Source organism: Colletes latitarsis, chromosome 11, assembly GCF_051014445.1.
Source record: "Colletes latitarsis isolate SP2378_abdomen chromosome 11, iyColLati1, whole genome shotgun sequence".
Taxonomy (NCBI): Eukaryota; Metazoa; Arthropoda; class Insecta; order Hymenoptera; family Colletidae; genus Colletes; species Colletes latitarsis.
This window is the reverse complement of record NC_135144.1, coordinates 10,943,758-10,967,675: the sequence shown is the minus strand read 5'-3', so window position 1 is coordinate 10,967,675 and position 23,918 is coordinate 10,943,758. Positions and strand designations below refer to the sequence as shown.

Genomic DNA, 23,918 nt, shown 5'->3' with positions numbered 1-23,918 from the left:
ATTTTTATTAAAAATTCGTTTTTGATTTTTAACAATTTTGTTTGACGGCCTACAGAAAAACTGTCTAATACTTTTTTGTAGGCATCCATGAGCTGTACTTCCAAACTAAATTTCAATGAAATCCATTGACTATTGTAGGAGTTATGATCGTTTGAAATTTCAACCACGTTTATGGGGGTTTTCTCATTTTACGGGGTCAAGGAACAACTTTTCGAACATTCTTAGAATTTCCACATATTCTTGACTAAAATACGCGTTGTTTGCATTTTGAAACATTAAAATCCTCCAATCCGTTCAGGAGTTATGACTTTTTATATATACGCATGAATGTTCAGGGGAATCGGAATGTCAGTGTCAGACATTGTATTTTCGGTGAAGAATTTTTTTCTCGAAAGTGCGTAGGATTTCGGGGGTATACCTATTTACCAAAAATATTTGTAATTGACCCCCGCAGCCAAAAATATTTTTTCCAGAACGATTTGAAATTTTTGTACGAATTTTGTAAGGACGTTTGTACGAATTTAATTACTATTAATTTTGTTCGTTGAATTTCGAAGTTATTCTTGTAAAATCGATAACTCACGAAACGACGTGAACGCGAATTTCAGACCGTTGCTTCAAGTGCAGCAGATCGAAATAAATTAAATTGGAGCGCAAATCGATGTTTCCTTTTAGAAATGGATAAACCGTGTAGCGTGAATCGAACATGAATTACTTTTGGATGCGATTGGACGTGCGGTCGAATTACATTACAATAGAATAAAGGAACGCGATACAACACGTGTATCCAGAAAAATTAAGAGATAGCAGTATCGTTGGTAGTGTTGGATAGCTTCGATAAACGGGAAACCACTACAAATCGTGCACCACGATCTATCTAGATGGAAGATAAATTTGTTTTGTTTCAGCTTCTCGTTGTAATTACGAACGAAATGTGCGAAGCAACGGAATAACTATTCAACCTTTTACAATTAAAACGTGCCTGTAACTCACACCGAGTTATACATCGTAGATTTTATTATTCTATACAATTAAAGTTTTTTCCGAATGTACGTAGTAATAAAAAATTAGTCTGACAACGCGTGTCGTTATTTCCGTATCTATACCGTTTCTATCTCGAAATAACTAGCTTGTTCGATTTCAATATTAAGCGAGGTTACTTTTCTGAAATTAATTTTAAACTATTCGAAGCAAAGCTTCAAATGGCAATTTCGCTTGTTACGAGTTTCAGCGGCTAAAATAAAAATATGTCATTTATTTTTGTCTGCTTCTCCGAACCGGAAGTGTGTCATCAAAATTAGCGTCAGACGTTTTGCAAATGTCAATTATTAGCGTGCCCTGATTTTATAACGTTGCTTTCCATTATTTCCTGTTATTTAATCGGCTGTCAAATTGAAATATATTTTTAACACATTATTGAAAATTCTTTCTCGTAAAATTTTTCTGTTTGAAAATGTTTAATGTCAAGAGTTACAGTATTAATATTTAATATAAATCTTACGTGAACCTATAATTCACGTCTTTTGAATTTTAATTTAATAAAAACAATGTAAAATGGATGGAGAAGTCGAGGTAGAAAATAAATTTATTAATTTTCTTTACGTGTCTCTTTAAAAAAAATTTTGAAAATAAATATATGTAATGCAGGATTGAAAGCTATAAGTGTATTAATTACACGTTAATGTAAAAACTTAATTATTCAGTGATACAAAAAGGTATTATAAGGCGAATAAACTTCAATTGTAAACTCTCTATTATAATGATTGCACTGTTCGATGTAGCTTCATTTATCTTCACAAAAAGTATGAAGGTATACTTATTTCCTAAATCAATAGTTGAAACCACTTTAACACGTTGGCTTCAAATTTTTAACGAGACCAAAGCATTGATTTTAGACAATTGTAAACTACATACATATACAGATTTTTAAAATGTACGCTTTAAGAAACAATATGCGACATAAAACAGAAAGGTGTCCTTACGAATAAACTTGAAAACACAATTTTCCATATATATATAATGCAAAAATTAGAAGTAAGTTGCCTCGTAAAAGAGAAGAAGAATGGGTATGCATGAAGTGTCAAAAGTCTTAATATTTATTTTCTACTAAAATGCACGAATTCTATTCAGATTAATTTTCTTTACTATTTTAACTTAGGAATTAATCGTTTTCGTTCCATAGTGATAATTTCTGTTATTCACGTACGAAGAACGTGTTAGTAAATGTGTCAAAGTTTACCAAACCATTTTGGTGCATTTTATTATTATTTCTCACGCGTCGAGAAAAGTTAGCACGCGTTCGTTGGTATCTGCCTACAAGAAGGTACGCGTAATCTTTGTTAAGCAGAGGCGAGGAACTCGCATGTATAATTCAAGGCAGGAGAACAAGTTCATAAGAGGAAAAGAAGTTTAATATCGGAGCGAGAGGGGGAAGGAGGGTTCGTTTTCTTTAAATTGGGGGCGTATACGCGAGCACCTGGCACGTATTTGCAGAAAATAAATTCGGTTCATTTCCCATTCTCATTTAACATTAAAGTACAATTAAAGTACTGATTATCAGATAACAATATGGGTTTGACGTTTCGAATATACAGGGTGTCTCAGCATCAGTGACACAACCAAGAAGGGGGTTATTCTATATGAAGAAACAAATCAAAATTAAAGAATAAAATTTGTTCATTTGAGGCTTTGTTGTTGAAAAAATTGATTTTAAATATTCATTGAGTATGTGTACATTTAATTATGTCGGATAGATCTTGATACAGACTTTTATTGTGTTTTCTGCACTTCAGTACACTCGTGTTGGCAAAACCTGAGAATGTATCACAATTTTATTTGTTGTCTTATTGTTAGTATGTTACTATCTTTGGTTTTGACTAATCATGGTCTCCAGATTTGATACTCCTTGATTTTTATCTATGGGGTCATGCTAAAACAAATGTGTATAAGAAGAATATTTTAAGCCTTCCTCAATTAACACTAAATCTACCGCGACCGGTCAAATGACCGTTTATAAAATTTCGTTTAGGATTTCTAACACACAATATTATTTTAGCGCCATTTAACTTCACGACTTTTACAATATTCACATGTATTCTTATTATTTGTTTTCTGAGAAAAATATGTAGTAGTAATGGTTTATATTTGAACTGGACAAAATTTCGTATCAAATTCTGGTTAGCTTACGATGTAAATAGGAAATATATGTATAGCAAAGACGAAAAGAGAGAATCTTCAGTTTACACTGTCTTAGAAGAGTCTAACAACGCGTATTAAAAATTATAAAACTTTAGATGCATGTAGTTCTGAAACTATTAGTGATTTATTAATAATTGAGCCACTGTTGGCAGCGGCAAAGCCTCCCCTTTAAAATGGTTTTTGGTTTTTGTCGATCGGACTTACCGTTTTCGAGATATCGTAATTTATATAAAAGGTAATTTTTTAAATTTCGCTGTCTCTCGCTTCTCCGTGTTAAAACAGGCTATTAACGCGTATTAAAAATCACAAAACTTTAGACGCGTGCAGTTCCTAAACTGCTAGTGATTTATTAATAATTGAACCACTGTTGGCAGCGGCAAAGCCTCCCCTTTAAAATGGCTTTTGGTTTTTGTCGATCGGACTTACCGTTTTCGAGATATCGTAATTTATGTAAAAGGGTATTTTTCTTAATTTGACTATCTCTGTCTCCGTCTGACGCGTCGCGTCGTACCTCCTTGTCGCGCGTGAGTCGAGACAGTCACGTGACCGGGAAGTAGTAGTATTTCCAAGAATTTACTACGCGCTGTTTACTATTTTCACGCGCGCGAATTCATTGATATCAATGAACGTAAACAAATGCTTCGGACCCTTATATCTCCGGAACTAGCCACCGCATCGACTTGAAACTGAAATCGCGATATCTCCGGAACTAATGAAGCTATCGACTCGTACAAACGCTCATTTTCAAGGGCATTTCATCCCCTATCCGATGACCATATCAATTATTATTATATATGTTGTCTTCTATGTTTGTTTTAACATTTACTTTGACTCTACATACCCAGAGAAGTTTCAGTAATTCCTACTGATCGTACGACTAGTATACGATAAAACTGGACCATAAATTGTTTATTTAATTGAAAATAAATTTAAATGTGTATACAGGGTGTCTGCATAATTACTATGTCATTTTTTCGTAAATAATTGTTTTCTCTGAAATTAACTACGGTATCGACATGAAAGAAAATTTGTTTTCAAGAGCGTTTTATCTTCTATCCGATGATAATTACTAAATTACTAATACTATTAAAGTACTAATGCACGTTTAGAGTAAATGTATTGAATATTTTTGTACAGGTTCTTAGAATCCAAACAATATTTTCTATATTATTAATTATATTCAAACATATGTTGCTGTATGTCATACATAATACTTATAACAACAAATGAGCAAAAAAATAAAGGCAATAACATCATTTAGTAACTTAATATGAATTGAAATTCACACGACGGTCAAAAATCGCTGGGACAAAAGTATTCATACATTTAATTTTCTAAATTAATATTTTGTAGGATAGCCCTTCTGGCGAATTACTTCTTGTAATCTATTAGTCATTGACAACACTAAACTTTTTACGAAGTCTGGTTCTACATTATATCATTCTTTTTTTAATATTTCTTTCAAGTGTTCTTTACTTGTTATATCGTGTTTTCGTACATTTTTTTCAAGTTTCGCCCACATGTGCTCGATGGGATTTAAATCAGGCTGTTGTGGAGGAGTTATTAACATGTGGGGAGTATTATACAGGGAGTTCAACCACTCCTGGGAAAAATTTTAATTTCAAGATACTAATTTGTTGATGAAGGCTATGTTAAAAAGTTATTAATAATTAAATTCAAAAATTTCAAATCGTTTTGGAAAAATTATTTTCGGTTGCGGGGGTCAATTACTGTAATTTTTGGTGAATAGACATATCCCCGAAATCCTGCGCATTTTCGAGAAAAAAATTCAGTACGGGTTAAACTGTAAACGTTAATAACTTTTTAACGAAGCCTTAATCAACAAATTGGTATTCTTGATGTTCGTCTTATTTTGGCCTCTAGAATCCCCCATTAAAATTTTTCCCAGGGTTGGCCGAACACACTCTATAACAACCACTGACGCACTATAGCCCACCTAAACCAATGATGTGATCGGATCGCTCTAATTTTAGACGGTTTCGCGGCACGTTGGCCCGATTCTTCCCAATTTGCAAAATGTTGGAAACCGCCCGGGGGACGGCGAAAGTCAGGCATGCTTCTTTCCGTGACCTCCGACGCGATGCACAGTTTTATCGAAAATCTTGTCTGAGTTCTCGAAGAATGTTTGACGGCCCACATTCGGGCTGGGCTCTCGCAGCTGCAACCACGCCACGCGGAAAACTATCTCACGCCTCCACTCCCGATGGCCCCGAGCAACACCAGCGAAAACTTTTCAATCAAGTTTCTTCCCCGTCTCTTCTCCCCTTTGCTTTGCCCCCTTCCACGATGTTTGGACGTTTTTATTTTCGCGTCCGTTCGATCGAAACGAAAACCCCCCGCCGGCCGGAGGGGACGCACTGATTTTCGCCCGGCGAAAAACGAAGACGGCCGCGACAAACTTTTATCGAATTCAGGAATTAATTTGCTCCCCGAGCGTCGCGAGACATTTGCTTTCGATCGAGTTTCGATGGTACAGGGGAAACAAGTTGCCAGAATGCGGCGGAAACTTTTCGAACCGACGAGGAAAACTTGCACCGCGATGGGCTCGGTAACTTGAAACCGAAATCACTTCGGTATCGGTCATTTTTCGTTCGGATCGGGTGTTTCGAACTTTTACCGGGCGCCGGGAGAATAACGGAATTACGAGCCCCACGGGCAGAATTAAATTCTGACTGTTTTGGTAAATTCTAACGCTGCTTTCCGAAAGAATATCGTCGCCGGGCGTACATATAGCAGCGTTGATAAAATGAAATCAGACTCGTTGCTTTTGGAAGCGAGCAAATATGTATATGCACGTTCTGATTGTAGAATTGTATTTTTGTTTTTAACAATGGTGCAAAATATTGAATTTCCCGCTGGCTATTCTAACAGTAAACGGAACCAACGATGAAAACGCAAACGAATGATATATGTTTTCAATCTGCACAAATGATCTCTGCAGATGTGCTCGTATTTCGTTTCGATAAATGATTTAAACGAGGGGAAAAGAAAGAGAAACGTTAAAATATATTTTTACGATACTTCAGTGACAAGACTTTCTGTTCATGTTCCATTTTTCACCTGTTTCTTGTAAAAATGTGTATACTCGCTTTTTTAAAAATTGCTTCTTAAAATGATTAAGTATTTATCCATTATACTGTCAATAATAACAAATTCTTCAACCAGTTTATCATTACTAAATCATTTTATTATTTATACTACATTTTTAAATTTATTATAAGTAATAATACTAATAGTAATTATTAACAAAATTAAGACAAATTTATTATTCATGAGAGAAGCGAATTTTATTATTTATACTAAATTTATAAATTCATTACAATTAATAATGCTAATAGTAATTATTAATCAAATTAAGGTGAATCTATTATTCGTGAGAGAAGTGAATTTTATTATTTACACTAAATTTATAAATTCATTACAATTAATAATGCTAATAGTAATTATTAATAAAATTAAGGTGAATCTATTATTCGTGAGAGAAGTGAATTTTATTATTTACACTAAATTTATAAATTCATTACAATTAATAATGCTAATAGTAATTATTAATAAAATTAAGGCGTATCTATTATTCATGACAGAAACGAATTTTATTAGTTTTACTAAATTTATAAATTCATTACAATTAATAATACTGATAGTAATTATTAATAAAATTAAGGCGTATCTATTATTCATGACAGAAACGAATTTTATTAGTTTTACTAAATTTATAAAGTCATTACGATTAATAATACTGATAGTAATTATTAATAAAATTAAGGTGAATCTATTATTCGTGAATGAAGCGAACCTAGCAGGGTGTTTGAACTACACACAGGTAGAACTTTTTCATCCCTCTTGTCTTCTCGAATGCAGTAGACCGAAATTAATCGCAGGTGCATCGAAATCGAAGTCGGACCATTATCCTGGCGATGCGCGAATCAATCGGTCGTCAATCGATTGGATAATTCGACCTAGCTTGCCAACAGCCGGGACAGACATTAGGCCCCGTTGTCTGGTGCACTTCGCTGAATTTTAAAATCGATAAAATTGTTCTTTATCGATGCAGTTGATAGCATCAGAGCGAGAATAATCGTTTTCTTATTAAATCGTATGCTTGAAAATGCAGTAAATAAGTAAAGAACCATCATCAATCTTGTTTAAGTGTTATTTCATTATATAAATTCCTAAAACCGTTTTTTATCATTCACAGTACATCGTTAGATACAATTTTTCCTGTAGGACACTGATTTTGATCACAGTAAGATAATTGAAAATAAAATCATTTTTTAACCTTTCTTGAACTTCGAATTTTATGTGCTTAAACTACATATCTGATCGTATTTCTGTGAATTTTTACAGAATTTTTTACGTATTCAAAGTGTGTGGTAACGACGTCAAACATGAATTTTAAATAAAATGATTTTTCAATCTTCCTTCAACGTTTAAATTTGATACATTTAAACTACATACTTGACCGTATTTTAGTGAATGTTTTACATACTCAAAATCTGACCTAACGACGTCAAACCTAAATTTTAAATAAAATGATCATTTAACCTTTCTTTAATATTCAAATTTTATACACTCAAGCTACATACCTGATCGTATTCCACCAATTTTCTTTACCAAACTTCTTTACATACTCAAAATGTGTTCAAACGACCTCAAACCCAAATGACTCCAAACGTGTCGCGTCGTGGTTGTCTGATTAAACAGTATCCAAATAATCGATAGCGTTTGAAACGTTAAAAATCGAATCGCATTTAACCTATTTGACAATTTCTTCTCCGTTTACAGATCAGATGAGCGACGTATGCAAGAAGTACTTCATGGGGGATCTCTATAGAAAGACAGAGGGGGCCGTTCTAATATCGCAAAACGAGAGGGATCTAGACTGCACGATCACGTTCCAAACGCACAGTATCCTTCAGCGATTTATGCTGCGTTTCGACCAGCTGCAACTGGATTGCAACGATCATCTGTACATCTACGATGGCGCGCACGCGGTCAGCAGTTACAAGGTGAGTGCTAAGGATTCTAAAGGAACCTCAACATCGCGAGGTTTATAATACGCACGTGACTTCTCCGCTATTAATGAGGATTAGGACTTCGAGACATTTTTACTTGACAAATTAGGATACGGTCATTAAGGAACCTCCAAACTCCACACTCATACTCTTGTGTACCACAAAAAGCAACGGGCTTCAGTTATCTATATTTTCTCAAACACCAGTTTGGGTACAAGGAAAAGGAAGACAGCAAGGAGCTGTGTGATAAACGCGGTCCACGCAGTATAGCAAGTGGGCATAATACTTCGCGACCGAAACAGTGAGTTCCAGCTTGATTGCGAGAAGGTTTCGTCAGCTGGCCCGTTCAGACATTACTAATTCGTCCCTACAAAATATAATCCTGATCTGCATCCAAATTGAAACGCCAAGGCTCGGATGTAATATTGCTGGTTAGCTGGAAATTTGCATTCTAGGAAAATACAGTTTTCCGGCCGGGTACGGTCGCGTCGAAAAATGAAACGCGTTTGGGCAAACATTGGCGAACGCGTTCGTTGGAAATACTTATTTCAACGGTAACGTTGCAACGATCGATGAATATTTTTTTTAATGAAGTTAACGCGCGTCGGTGTACTTTTCTTGTTCGATGGAATCGTTGAAAAAAGTTTTTGCACGCGGTAAGGCATACCATTGGCCGGTGTCTCGTAAAGGGGGAAGACGTTGAAAGCAACGTACATAAATTTCACGCGTACTTGAGGTTTTCTTACATAAATGCAAGTGCAAACGACAGATAGAAGGGAAAGTTTTTCAGATTTACGCTCATGGAATTTTTTTCCATTTATAGGGCGAGCGAAGCGTTTCTTTACGACTGTTTTTAGTGTCTAGGTTGAAAACCTTCCGTGATCTTTCCACGCACAGGCGAAAACGAAGTAACAAATTTTTTGTGGTAATAGACACTTCGAACTATGTTAATATTTTTATTTAGTGACTCGTGGCGAAGATCTATAGAATTTTAACGCACGCGAAGCGTAAACTTCCCTTTCGTAGTATTATTGCAGGAAAATGTGGGCACTTATTTTTATGTTTTCGTGCGTTGGGGGAACAAAAGCGGGCGAAAAATTGAGGAATAATTACGAAAGAGGAATTTTTAAAAAAAAAGTATTCATCTTCTCATATTTATAGTTTCGGTTCACGTGAGAAACAGAAAACTGAGAATATGGCTCTGTTTACGAACTCTATACCAGCAAAAATCTGGTCGAAACAATTGATTCCACTAAAATATTTGCAAATTATCTTCAATTATTATGGATATAAAGTCAGACTGAAACGTTGAAAATAATTTCGAATAATTTGAAAGCATTCGCTGTGAAAAGTATGTTTTACTTTAGCGACACTGACAAAGCCAAAGAATATTTTGAGAAGTTTGTTCTCGAAGATTCCCCAAACTAGGACATCGAGCATCCAAGTAGGGTGTATTCAAGACACAAATAGTTGCGTTTGCGGAAAATAAACGAAGGTGGTTTACAACCCTTGGCAGAAAGTTTCTTATGATACACATTAAAACAAATTTTACGAAAAACTGCCGTGTTTTATGATTGCAAAATATTATTATATATAATCAAGACCGATGGGATATGGAAGGAAGTTTTGTAGGTAGTAATTAACCACAAAATAACACAAACTTTCATTTATCTATGAAGTCATCGTAGAAGGAAAACAAAATGTTACATGGAAAAAAGTTTCTGATCACGAAGATTGTTTAAATCATGAAGCAAAGTATTCACAAACATATTTGATATGGAGCTGTAAAGGGTGTTCGGCCACCCCTGGGAAAACTTTTAATGAGAGATTCTAGAGGCTAAAATAAGACGAAAATCAAGAATATCAATTTCTTGACTGAGGCTTCGTTAAGAAGTAACTAAAAAATTAAATTGAAAAATTTAAAATCATTCTGAAAAAATTATTTTTGGTTATAGGGGTCAAGTACAATCATTTTTTATGAATAGACACACTCACGAAATCTTATCCACTTTTGAGAAAAAAATTCGAGTAGATGTGAAATTTGGCGACGAAAAAAAAAATTCAAATCGTTCTAAAAAAATTATTTTCAGTTTCAGGGGTCAAGTACAATCATTTTTGGTCATTAGATATACCCCCGAATTCCTACGCACTTTCAAGAAAAAAATTCCTCACCGAAAATATAATGGATGGCCAGAAATGTCAGTCCGAATTTTTATGCAAATCTTTAAAACGTCATAACTCCTGAACGGATTGGACGATTTTAATGTTTAAAAAAGCAAACTACGCGTATTTTGGTGGAGAATATCTACAAATCGCAAAAATATTCGAAAAGTTGGTCTTTAACTCCGCAAAATGAGAAAAACCCCATAAAATTGGTCCAATTTTCAAATGGTCATAACTCCTACAATAGTGAACGTAACGCATTGAAATTTAGTATGGAAGTAGAGCTCATGGGTACCTACAAAAAAGTATTAAACAACTTTTCTGTAGGGCGTCAAACAAAATTACTAAAAATGAAAAAGGAATTTTTAAGAAAAATCGACAGGGGGTAGGTGCTTAAATTTTTCGACGAAAAAAAAAATTTTTAATTAATTCTAAAAAAATTATTTTCGGTTCTGGGGGTCAATTGCAATCATTTTTGGTCAATAAATATACCCTCGAAATCCTACGCATTTTCGAGGAAAAAATTCGAGGTGTGAAATTTTTTGACAAAATTAAAAAATTTCAAATCGTTCTAGAAAAATTATTTTCAGTTGCGGGTGTCAATTATAATAATTTTTCGTGAATAGACCTACCCCTGAAATCCTCCCACTTTCTAGAAAAAAATTCATTACGGGCGGAACTTGAAACGTTATTAACTTTTTAACGAAGCCTCCATCAACAAATTAGTATTCTGGATTTTCGTCTTATTTTGGCCTCTAGAATCTTCCATTCAAATTTTTCCCAGGGGTAAACACCCTGTGTATCTGCGAGAGGCATGGGAAAATTTTGCATTTTTCATCACAATGTGAATGTAGAAGGATACATTCACATTTTTAAACATTTTTTAATTCCAAGTACAGGAGACATGTTTGGACTACAGATTTCATCTTTGAAGACGATAACGCCAGCTGCCAAGTAAAATAGTAAAAAGCTATTGACTACAATACAACATTAAAACAATGCAATGGCTCGTGGAAAGTCCTGATATTAACCCCATAGAAAATTTATGGACAAAATTAAAGAAACTGATTCGGAAAAAGAAGCCACAAAGTAAAGATGAACTTCGACAGGCCATAAGGTTATCGTGGGGAGAAATTTCATCCATGAATTGAAAAATTTAATAACATTAATGTCACTATCAAAGCTGTCATCCGAAGTATTGTAACAAAATATTAATGGTACCTTTCTTTGGAAACTTATTTCATTTGAACATTTTGTTTTTTTTCTATGTTCTCTTTGAAAATAAATGAAAGTTTGTGTTCTGTTTTAATTATATATAACATATTATTGGTCATAAGCAATCGCTCGTATTTACGAGAAAAACGATGGTCGAATTATTGAACGTTTGTGTTATTTAGTAGTTAATTATTTGCTACAAAACTTCCTTCCATTTCATAATCATAAAACACGACAGTTTTTCGTAAAATTTGTATTAATGCGTGTATGATCGGAGACTTTCTACCAGGGGTTGTAGTTAGCGTTTTCAATATTTTTCGTTTTCAGAAGATTGCTATCAAATATTCTTGGAGGTAGAGTACACATTTAGAAAAAGGTCGCTTCTGTAAATAACGCTTCTGTAATCGTTGGACGATCGGTGCTACCGGGTAATAATGACTAATGCTAGGGCAGCGAACGAAGCGCTCGTTGTCTTCGATCAACCTTTCGAATCGTAATTGCCGGCATCGATCAAAAGATGAAGCACCAACCGCGCGAGGAACCACGTTATCTTTCCACGATTACCATCAGGGACAAAACCGTCGCTACCTTTGGGGGCCGAGTTTCACTCGTGGAAACCATTATAATGTATTCCGCCATTATACATTCTGAGCATGACCAGTGCCGCCAAGACGCTGGAAACTTGCACCATTAATCAGGATTCGTTTCATGGACGAGGGAGTGTATGCCTCGTTTGTTCGTCTCTTGGATCGCGTTTAGCTTCCGTGTCGATCGACGGATTCGATTTAAAATTATTTCTAATTTTCGGTCGTTTCTGTTCGAGTAGATGATTTAGAGAACAATACGTAATTTTCTAACGATCTTCAACGTTTGTTTACTATTATTAATTTCAATCGATTGGTCCTAGTAAATTTCAGGTGGAATTTGTTTCTACCAAATTATCCTCCTTTTAATGAATCAGGATCACATGCAGGAAATGGTAGGAATATGAAGGATAAAAGAAATAATAAAAGATTTTTGTACGGTTTTACTCGCAATACTATGAAAGAAACAATAATATTATCACTTATATTTATAAAAAAATGAAACGAAACGATTCCATGCATTAATTGCACAAAATTATTGGCAGACCTTAACATATTCTACGAAAAACAATTTAATTCTTTTCTCTTCTTCTCTGTTGTTTAAACTCAATATAAGATGTAACAGTTAACACCGTGAGGAATTAAAATCTGATAAAAACAATATTTCTCTATACGTTCTACCATGATGAGAAAAAGAAAATAAACTAACCGAGACATACAAAATTTAGTAATTCATCGCTGGAAGAGTGGAAAATCATACAGGGGAATTAGAAGTATCGTAAACAAAAGTTTTTCAACCAAAATATTATTAAAAGCTTTGAGGATGAAGATAGAGTTAAAAATGCAACTGAATATAGGTAGAAAAATGTGTTAAATTCATCGGAAGAACGTTTCAATGTTCTAAATGTGAAACAAAATCCAAGAATAAATGTCCCACAATTTAACATCGAATTCCAATAATATTGTAATAAAACTGTTTCCGATGAACCAGTTCGTAGAATATTGGCTGAGATTTCGTAAATAAATTTATTTTAAAACTCTGCAGAATTTTTTAATGACGTTGCATTTTGTGACGAGAGTAAATTCGTTTGTGTGCCAAGAATTTCGTGACTCGCTGTATTTACCTGATGGCTTCAGTACGTCAAAACAATTTTTCAAGAACAACATTAGCGCGCGTTGTTCGATCGAAGATTACATTAATGGAAACCGCTGTTGATGTTATCATTGTTCATAGAACATTGCTCGTCAGTGTTGACAAGGATTAATATTTAAATCGTGCTTCCTGAAACAGGAGACGGTCGAGTAAAAAACAGTACGCGAGGATAAACGAGAATTTTAAAGGGATTTTCAAATAGGGAATAAAAGGTTATCGCGATCCGTCCTCGCGAGAACGTAAAATTGAATTCGATAATTTTTAACCCGTTAACCGCCAAAAATCACTTTGCTCGAAATTATTTTACGACTCGCGGTCTAACAAGTCCGTGATAAATCTTTTGTAAATTGCGTTCAACTTGTCGAGCGATTTATCATCGTTTTAATCAGGAATATTCGCGCGCTGTAATTTGAACTGTACGCGAGGCGTATGGAAATGAGATTTCAGCCCGAGGAATAAGTTTCAATGGACGGGTGAAAAATGAACGCAACAATGGGTTAAATTTTGTTTATGAATTCGAGGCTCTGCGTACGAGAATTTGCGAGAAGCGGCCACGCGATACTATAATTTTTCACGCATCGAAATACAACGGAAAAAGGGAAACACGACGGTTCTATTTATTTTCTATTTCACTATTTCAAATAGAAATAGATTTTTATTTTACAGAGGAGAAAAATAAGCTGTTATATTGGATATTTAAACTGAAACTAAATTAGAGAAAGACTGTTACGCCTATAAAGTATAATACAGGGTGTTCGGCCACCCCTGGGAAAAATTTTAATGGTTCTAAAGGCCAAAATAAGTAGAAAATGAAGGATACTAATTTGTTGATTGAGGCTTCGTTAAAAAGTTATAGAAACATAGTATACTTTCGGTAAAGAATTTTTTTCTCGAAAGTACGTAGAATTTTGAGGGTATGTGTGTTCACCAAAAATGATTGTAATTGACCCCTGCAATCGAAAATAATTTTTTTAGAACAATTTGAAACTTTTTAATTATCAGGGTAACAGACAGTTGTGGTCAGACATTATATTTTCAGTAATGAATCTTTTTCTCGAAAATGGTTAGGATTTCAGGGGTATGTGTATTCATAAAAAATGATTGAAATTGACCCCTGCAATCGAAAATAATTTTTTAGAACAATTTGAAATTTTTTAATTTAATTTTTTCATAACTTTTTAACGAAGCCTCAATCAACAAATAGAATCTCCCATTAAAATTTTTCCCAGGGTTGACCAAACACCCTGTATACTTTGCTCGAGTAGTTATATTGGTTATATTCTTTTATTAGATTCCGTTGAAAAAAGAAAATTCCCAAAGCATTTCCTCAGAGAAGATCATACGAGAGTTGTTCAACAAGTCCTTAGAAAATCCGCCCAAACGGATGCCTATTTTGAGGACCTTCCATTTACTTTTTAGATGGCTTAACAAAGTTGGAGAAACGCTTGGAAAAGTGTACAGAGCTAAAAGGCGATTATATTGAAAAATAAAAAAAAATCTACCTAATATAATTTGTTTTTCCATCTTTTTCTAAGGACTCATCGAGCGACCCTCGTACTAATAAATAAACGAGTCGCGATCGTTTGAAGTTTGCAAAGTATTTTCGTACGAAAAAATCTTAATAGGGGAAAATCTTTCGAGAACGAACTCCCGGCTGGCCATTAGGGTTAAAAGATAGCCGAATGGGAAGGGTCGCTCGCGATAAACAGCCCTTTCAACCGTCATTGAATTTTAATTCACCGACGTACACGTTCTTCCCGCTTTGCTGCTTTCGCGTGCAAAGTTTCGGTCGAATGACGAATCCCAAAGGTGGCTACGCGAAAAAAGAAAAACTCGACCGGTCGAGTGGATCGTTTAACAAAATCGCGTTACAGCCTTTCGCGTTTCTCGATTCGTCGTCGCTGGGAAATGGAAAATTCACGAGACATCGGCCACGCGACTGCGACACTATTTATTATTAAACGTTTTTCAGGCACGCTTCAACGTCCGTGCAAACGTTTTTCGTTTCTGCTCGGAGACGGAAGTAAATCGTGCGTATTTATTTTCTCTCGGTGGCCAATGAGCCTTTTGAGCGATGAATAGCGCCGGTGGGTCTCCGACTCTGGTAATTTATGAAAAATAAACGTTAACGACGTACGTCGTGAAATATCTTTCTACCCTGAATTACGTACGAATCTCTCCTCTGCGTGTGTGTGTGTGTGTGTGTGTGTGCGTTCACGTTTACGGCGTCGAGCGAAGTCCGCGGACGCAGAAGCATCCTTGTCCACGCTCGATGAAAATGTACGTGCACACGCCTGTACAATAACGATACAGGAAGAAAGCCAGAGAGCAATGCAATTTTGCATAATGGCGGTTTAACTTTAATCTTTTTTATGGTGTACGTAATGGCCCGTTAAGCTTGCCCTTTATTGCTCTCTGCGTCCTTTCCTCATTCTTTTTTTTTCTTTCTTTTTCTAAGCAGTTTCACCCTCGTGAAGTTTCTCCGTTTTTTCGAGCACCTTAAATTTAAGCGTCACTGGTCCCCTCTTCGTCGAAATAGTCGGAGTCGAATATGGTGGAAATGTGATTTTAATTTAACAATATTTACCAGAGTTTTTGAAAAGTTCGTGGAACATATTATTTCTTGAGGGGGGAAACCAATGCGCAGTGGGTCGAAAGCGTTGAAAACGTGGCCAAAATTCAAGATTTCATCGAATCTTTCTAAAACTTGGTGATTTAGGGTTTTGAGGTTGCTAATATCGATTCTGAAATGAAAAATTTCGAATTCGAAATGGGTATCAATACGCGATATACAGGGTGTTTGGCTACCCATGGGAAAAATTTTAATGGGAGATTCTGGAGGCCAAAATAAGACGAAAATCAAGAATATCAATTTGTTGATTGAGGCTTCGTTAAAAAGTTATTAAAAATTTAAATTAAAAAATTTGAAATCATTCATGGAAAAATTATTTTCGGGTACTGGGGACAATTACAATTATTTTTGCTGAATAGACATACTCCTGAAATCCTACCCACTTTCGAGAAAAAAATTCGTTACGAAAAATACAATGTCTGATCATGAATGAAAGATTCCCCTGAAGTTTCATGTGTTTCAAATCGGTCCGAAAAAATTATTTTCGGTTGTAGGGGTCAAATGCAATCATTTTTTATGAATAGACATACCGTCGAAATCGTATATGCTTTCGAGAAAAAAAATTCCTAAACGAAATTATAATGTATGCCTAGAAATGTACCCTGGAAATTTCATGCGGATCTTTAAAACGTCATAACTTTTGAACGGATTGAAGAATTTTAATGTTTGAAAAAGCAAATAACGCGTATTTTAGCGAAGAATATGTAGAAATTCTAAAAATTTTGGAAAAGTTATCCCTTGATCCCGTAAAATGAGAAAAACCCCATAAAACTAGTCCAATTTTCAAACTGCCATAACTCCAATAGTAATGAACGTATCTCATTGATATTTAGCATGAAAGTAGAGCTTGTGGGTACCTACTAAAAAGTATTAGACAACTTTTCTATAGGCCGTCAAACAAAATTATTAAAAATCAAAAACGAATTTTTAAGAAAAATCGATAGGGGGTAGCTGCCTGAATTTTTCAGCGAAAAGAAATTTTTTCAAATCGTTCTAAGAAAATTATTTTTAGCTCGAGGGGTCAATTACAATCACTTTTGGTGAATACACATACCCCCGAAATCCTACGTATTTTCGAGAAAAAAATTCCTTACCGAAAATATACTGGGTGACCGGAAATGTTTCTATAACTTTTTAACGAAGCCACAGTCAACAAATTAGTATCCTTGATTTTCGTTTTATTTTGGCCTCTAGAATCTTCCATTAAAATTTTTTCCAGGGATGACCGCACACCCTGTATAATAGCCTGGAAAGCGATTTATATCTTTTCCTTTTATAATTGTCTTTTAACATAAACCATGTCTCTACAACAGATTTCAATTAAATATATTTGTAATAACATTTTTATCAGTAGTTAAGACACAAAATACGGAAAAATACAGCTGAAAGTTATAAATTATTACTTGTAATTAGTCTGAATCTAATTCCACGTTGTTCAAATACTCAAATATCGGTAAATTGTTTCCATCCTCTTCATCATTTTCATCATTGGAATTTTCGATGTCACTATCACTGTCAATCGTTGAAGAACTGGATGGTTGACTGAATGATCGGGAACGTATCAAAGATAATATTTAAGGTGGAAGTTTAGCTTTTTTTCGTTGCTATTGTGGTTCCTGATAGTATTCTCTTTTCGATCGAATAATTAGTTTCGACATGGTGTTAAAAGACGTATTAATTTTGTCACAGTTTTTTGAGATTTTTCCTTCAAAGTTCCATCATTTTATAATAAAGAATTATTTTAAAAATCCAGTACATGCAATCGAAACTACTGTCTTATAATTTAAGAAAATTGCATGATTTCTTGTTTCACAATTTGCAGTGAAAAATTACACGTCCGTTTCTTTCTAACAAATTTTTGTAGGCCTCTCACGCTGGTTCCTATTACGGCTATAATAATTAATATTTTTATACGAAATTTTTACAAAAAGTAATTCAAGAAATGTACTTTCGAAAACATGAAACATTTATTAGAAAAAGTTTCATAGTTGCGTCAAAAAAATTCTTGAAAATTGCCTCTATTTTCAGTCGTCACAGTGATTTCCCTCCTTAAACGATTTAGATTCAACGTGTTGTATCTTTTTTTTCACCGAACATGAGAGTCTTTGATTTTGGCTGAAAATGCTGCGCGTAGGATTAAATAGAATGGCAAGTGTGCTATAAAGCACTGATCTAAGCGCGTACGATTCAACGAGTGTCTGTGTAAAATGTCTAAAGAGGCTTAATTTGTCTAAGAAAATTACCTTAATGCGATCCTTAGTCGTCCGTTATGCTTGGCGAGGGAATTCTAGTCAGCCATGAAAGGAAAAGAAAAAAGAATTGAGAGCAAAGAAAGTGTCTCGTTCCCAGTAGATTTCGAAGTTCCAGCGACCGTGGAGTTACTATAACGTTACCGTGGATGAAGAGGAAATGGAGGAAAGGAATTTGCCAGAAGTTGTTCCTACGATCAAAGAATTTTGTGAAATGTTCTAGAGTAACTGCACGAAATAATAATGAAAGTTTAAATTCGATTACTTTGATCTTTAAAGCATCTACGTTAAAACACCTGCGTTACGAGAATGTACAGGAAATTGCAATATTTTTAGCGTAATATTAGATTTTTGCAATTCTACAAATAGTGTACTCTATGGGAATCAATATTGGTCGGTAAGGAACAATATTTGCGATTTAAGGAACGAGGATTATATTAAATAGACAAATATAATAACACACGCATTCGTATTCATTATCGAGATAAAAGTACGTAGAAATATGCCAAATAATGTCGTTTATATGCTTGTAAACAAACAAAAGGACAGTTGTTTTACAGGAAAAACACACTAAAACTCAGCTAAATATCAAATGCTGTCGCTTCTGTTGAATTAGTATCATCCGAATGCACCAGCTTTCTTCGCGTTTCAAACTCAGCCATTTCAAATCATGACTCAGACATCAAACGATGACTGATTTGTGGCAAAGACTGTAAAAACAATAGTATTCTATTACACCGGAGTATCACGAACAGTATTAAATATTGAAGCAATTATCAAGATTAAAGGTTTATGGACAAAGCATTAAGTCTACCAAAGTCGACTATTCAAAAAAAAAAGAAAATTGTACGAAGCAAAATAATAACGATGCCACAAATGTTAAATATGTTTCGTAAAACCAGAAGATTCCTGACGATCAGCTTGTTGCAACATCCGCATCGAATCATCGATAGCACGTCTGTTGCATTGTAACTTGAACGTGTGTATGATAATCGACGAGGAGATACGTATCAGTGATCGATGTTTTATTCGTTATTTGCAAGAGACGTTGGTTCCTTCTCTTTCCTCGTCAGCGTCGATCAGTGTCCTTCGCGAGGCGCTTGTCCACCGATTTGACGAAACGTAGCATGTACGTACTCCTACTCCGTAAACCTTGACATAGGAAATCCCCTCCCCGGTTCTGTCGTTTTCATTACATACAACCGCGAGTCGAAGTATAAAAGGCGCGGCGCGATTATGTCCGCACGGTCTGTTCAATGATGGCTACAAACTACTGTGACGTTCGCACGTTCGCGCGAAACTGCGTCTGCCTGGCGCTTCTCGTCGTCGTTACCGTGCGATCAGAAGGTAAGAAAACGACAGCTGTCGTCGTTATTTAAAAAAAAAAAAGAATTAATCACTTGACGTAGGATTTAATTTCAAATAACTTCAAATTTGCTCGTACAAGGAATGAATAAATTTGTTTATTATAGAGAACTTTAATATTTATTTTTTATTTAACGACTTTATTTACCGAATAAAACACAAACATAAATAAAAGTATATTAGAGTGATCGGAAGGTAAGAAAACGACAGCTGTCGTCGTTATTTAAAAAAAAAAGAAACAAAGAATTAATCACTTGACGTAGGATTTAATTTCAAATAACTTCAAATTTGCTCGTACAAGGAATGAATAAATTTGTTTTACGAATACCTCGTAAATGTAAACATGCAATATAATGAATAGAAGAGTCGATGACGCGTAAATATATTTATCTGTTCGTTGCAAAGTTCACCGATAGTTTTATCAATAATTATATTAATTTTGAAACCGATAAGATAAAGAATAGTAAGCATTTGAAACCGCTAGATGTAAACATTGCTTTTACGAACTGTTGCAAAACCGAGTCGATCTATTTTTTTTCCCCCCATTATCAAACGGTAAGACATTAATTTAACCTTTAATATTCTTCTATTTCATTGGCAATAAATAATGATTTATACGAAATTTGTGGTCATTGGTTCAGTCATACTCAGTAAATACTCGATCTTCTTGATCGACGCGTGTCGTGAAGAGAAGATATTACGCTGGTTTTGTTTTATCTAGTTGTCGAAGCCGCTTGCAACAAAACGGAATGCCCTGGCCCTTTGGCGTATTACGAGGCGCTAGGTTGCAAGCCGATGTACAAAAATCCCAACGATTGTTGCGCCGAGAAATATGACTGTAGCCTCTTGAAGGAATTGTCGAAGGACAAGTGTTACGTGAATGGTCACGAATATAAGGTTGGGGAGGCGTTGAGAGACGAGGACAGGAATCCTTGCGATATAGCGTGTGTATGCACGAAACGTACGGATGAAGATGTGTAAGTACATTTACGCGTGTGCGTCCCGTCAGCCTCGGGGCACAGTTGATAATTCTAATATTGTAATTCTTGAACGTTCGCGACTCGACACTCTTTGATACATCGACAATAAATTCGTCGATAAACGTTATGTTGGCTTTTTCCAAGTACTATTGAAATCAGCTCTTTCAAGTTCATTTGTACGTCGTGGCATTATCCATGAAAAAATAATTTCGACTTCTGTTCGGTTCTGCTTTAAATTTCGTATTGTCGTATCGTATTAATATTTTTTTAAATAACAGATTGTAACACGCTTTTAATTGTACACAGTGCCGCGTTTGTTTGTGCAGAGGTAGACTGCCCATACCGTATGCTTGGTCCGGGTTGCTACTTCAATAGATCTGTGTACGAGTGTTGTAACACTTACGAAGAAATTTGTCGTGAGTAAATGCAGCACAATAAATTACAAATAAGTTTAGTTTGTTGTAAAGAACATTTCGCGTGTTAAAGTTCGCTATAAGCTAATGATCGTCACGCTATTCGAAGAAAGTTTTTTGTTGTGATGTAAGTTTTAGTTCCACTCGTGCAATTAATACGCGTAAATGATACAAACGAAAGCAATTGCGTTGTTTAGCTGGAAAAGATGAGGAATTACCGCTGTGCAAAGTTGATGGTGTATTTTACAAGGCGGGTGACTATTTCGAGCCAAAATCTGATCCAGGCATGAGTTGTTACTGTATGCCAGGATACACAGGTACAGAATTCATACTATATCATCACGATACAAAATATTATAGACGAAGAAAATGTATTTATTCTTAATATTTAGAAAACAGTTCCTTCTACAATTATTTCAGAATAGAGTGAACGTTTCTTTGAACTAGTCTATTAGAAAGTATTAAATTATTCTTTCGATCTCGCGTCGATATAATGTTAAATCATTCTTTAAGAATAGAATCGTAATGTTTAATGTTTTAATATCAACGCATTGATAACGAAGGACATTTAAAAATTCATTTTTATGGATACTTTCAATTTTTAACGCGAATTAATCGTTTAGGTGAAAATGTTGAACCCTTCTGCAAGAAGCCAAATAAATCGTATTGCGATCCTGTATTCCGCGATGCTGGTACGGTTCATGAAAATTGTGTGCCCGTCTATTATGACCAACAGTCCCCACAAACAGACTGCAATGTCATGTACAGATGTCGTAAGTTTGTAATAATCGTTGTGCAAAAATTTCTGCTTCGCTGGAAAAAAGGAATAATTTCTTTGGCGGACGCGTATCCTATAAAATTGCTTTCTATTTCGCAGAGAATAAGAAGGACGCTGTCATTCACAAGCACGATAGTGCTAAGTCTGTCTCTGATGCAGGTACGTTTATCTATTATACACGTAATATCGATAATTTCGGATCAATTAATGTTTAAATTATTTTCTGTTTCATCTCACGATATGATTGAATTTTAAATTTGACAGTTCGTTGAAAGTTGATCGGAATTCCGAATTTTACACGTGTTTGGAGAACGAAACAGTTGGTTCGGTCGAAATTTTCAGATTACAGCAGAATTTGGAACTTGCAGGTCCCTGTAGGGAATAGTTACATGGACTCTGGCAATTGTAAGCTTTTAAGTATAATTGTTCCGAACTTTGGAACATATTGAAATTTACGCGAACCTTACACGAAATTAAAGTACAATCATGCAGATTTGAACAAGTATTGATTGGATTTTAGAGCGCGCTTAGAGATCTGTCTTTTATACGCGATCAACGCTGGAACTATCGACACTTATGGTGTATTTATTTGTTCCAAAGAAATGAGAAAGATAAACGAATTCTCTTATAGGAAAATGCAGTAAATTTTCAGAAATCTAGTCATTTTCGGAGTAAATTTTTTACAATTTTTATTAGAAATTACGAACGGGTCGTTTTGAACACATTGATAATTCTGGTGTTAGTGGGAACTTTATAAAATTTAATCAGCAGTTGAAACAGAGAACGTACGAAACATTAAGGAAGATCGAGTTTACAGAAGCTGAGTTCTATTATTGATTATCGGTATTCAGCGATCGGTAATCATTGTATTATGGTGTCGAACTTGCAGATAATGATATGTGTCGATTCGGTAACATGACGATGCACATGGGCGATGAACTGAACCAAGGAACTGACTATGATTCTGTGTGCGTAAAGTGCGTGTGCGAAGTTCCACCTATTCCGACGTGTAAGCAACTTCCTTCCGACGAATGTGACGTTACGAATCATCCTCCATTCGAGAATCATTTCTCAACCTAGAAATCTGTGATTCATACCAACGAAAAAGTATGAATATTAGTAGTCTTACGTACCTAAATATTGCGAATTTAAAGCAATAATTGTTATATCTGTAAAAACAAAAATTAGTCACTAGATGAGTTAAAATTGTTAATTTAATAAAATGGTTTAAAACGATATTTAATAGTACGACTGTTTCGTTTTTAGTGATTCTTAAATTACAGTCTCCCGACGCCAGTGAATTGTCATATTTTTAAAAACCCTTTAGCATACATGAGGAAATATAATATTTTCACAGTTGAGGACAGTGCTTACAGGTAAACAACATACGCGTGGAACAAAATAGAATTGACATCGAGACTTACAACTTAATTATAAACTTGATTTTTAAACGAAAGAAATTTTAATGCCAGAAAATTCGAGCATTTTGATACACATTTCCGTGGAGTTCGTATAAAAATCGAACTTTGAGAAAGAAATTAAGTAAATTCGACGATTTATTTATATTTTGCATTTCGTATTGTCTTTAAGATATTTTTACAAACTGAGGTCGAAGAAATTTCTTGAGTTTTCGATGGGAAAGAGAAACCTTTGAAGTTTTCTTTCATTCGACATGGGAACTGTTCGACCGTGATAAGAAATTGCAGATGTTCGGCTTCACGACCTTCCCTATGATTACGTTTATATTCGAAAAAAATATCCGGCAGTGTCGTCCGCCCGAACGTATTATCGACAAATCCAACATTCTATTGGACACGAGATTGGACTATTAATCGGGAGGATGAGATCATTTGTTCTTTGCGCGTCATTCACGGAACATTTGCTTGAAAAAATACACGTACCCCTTAAAGCTAGAGTCTAATATTATCGTCCGGGCGAGGATTTCGGAATTCACATCGTAACGAGCTGCTAAAAGCCACGGGGCAACTCATTTCGGTTAATTGATTCATGCGCTCGATTGACACGCTATATTATTTGCAGGTTGCGAATTTAATGCGTTTATGGCGCGTGTAAACACGAAAAATATATGGTAAACGTATGTAGGGAATATACACTTTCGCAAAATTAAATATCAATATTAGTATTATATTCA

General features: G+C 34.9%; 2 protein-coding genes across 6 annotated transcripts in view; both read left to right on the top strand.

The window, feature by feature from the left end:
- LOC143348048 (uncharacterized) overlaps positions 1-23,918 on the top strand; it is a 271,690-nt gene that overhangs the window by 142,565 nt on the left and 105,207 nt on the right. For all 5 annotated transcript variants that reach the window (XR_013080699.1, XM_076777835.1, XM_076777832.1 and 2 more), the window contains one exon: positions 8,005-8,228. Coding sequence is in view for 4 of the 5 variants with exons in the window: in XM_076777835.1 (XP_076633950.1) it covers positions 8,005-8,228 (224 nt within the window). In the remaining variant the exon portion in view is untranslated. The remainder of the gene's footprint in view (positions 1-8,004; positions 8,229-23,918) is intronic.
- LOC143347997 (uncharacterized) lies at positions 19,428-23,002 on the top strand. Its single transcript, XM_076777725.1, has 7 exons — positions 19,428-19,577; positions 20,317-20,572; positions 20,882-20,991; positions 21,186-21,305; positions 21,612-21,761; positions 21,866-21,925; positions 22,656-23,002. Exons 1-7 carry the CDS (start codon positions 19,487-19,489, stop codon positions 22,844-22,846), a joined length of 978 nt encoding a protein of 325 aa, XP_076633840.1. The 5' UTR covers positions 19,428-19,486; the 3' UTR covers positions 22,847-23,002.

What these genes read in the sequence shown, in the direction of transcription:
- LOC143347997 (XM_076777725.1), top strand. Translation starts at nt 19,487, where the DNA reads ATGATGGCTACAAACTACTGTGACGTTCGCACGTTCGCGCGAAACTGC. An exon ending in CGTTACCGTGCGATCAGAAG is followed by an intron (nt 19,578 to 20,316) that starts GTAAGAAAACGA and finishes TGTTTTATCTAG; the next exon opens with TTGTCGAAGCCGCTTGCAAC. An exon ending in AAACGTACGGATGAAGATGT is followed by an intron (nt 20,573 to 20,881) that starts GTAAGTACATTT and finishes AATTGTACACAG; the next exon opens with TGCCGCGTTTGTTTGTGCAG.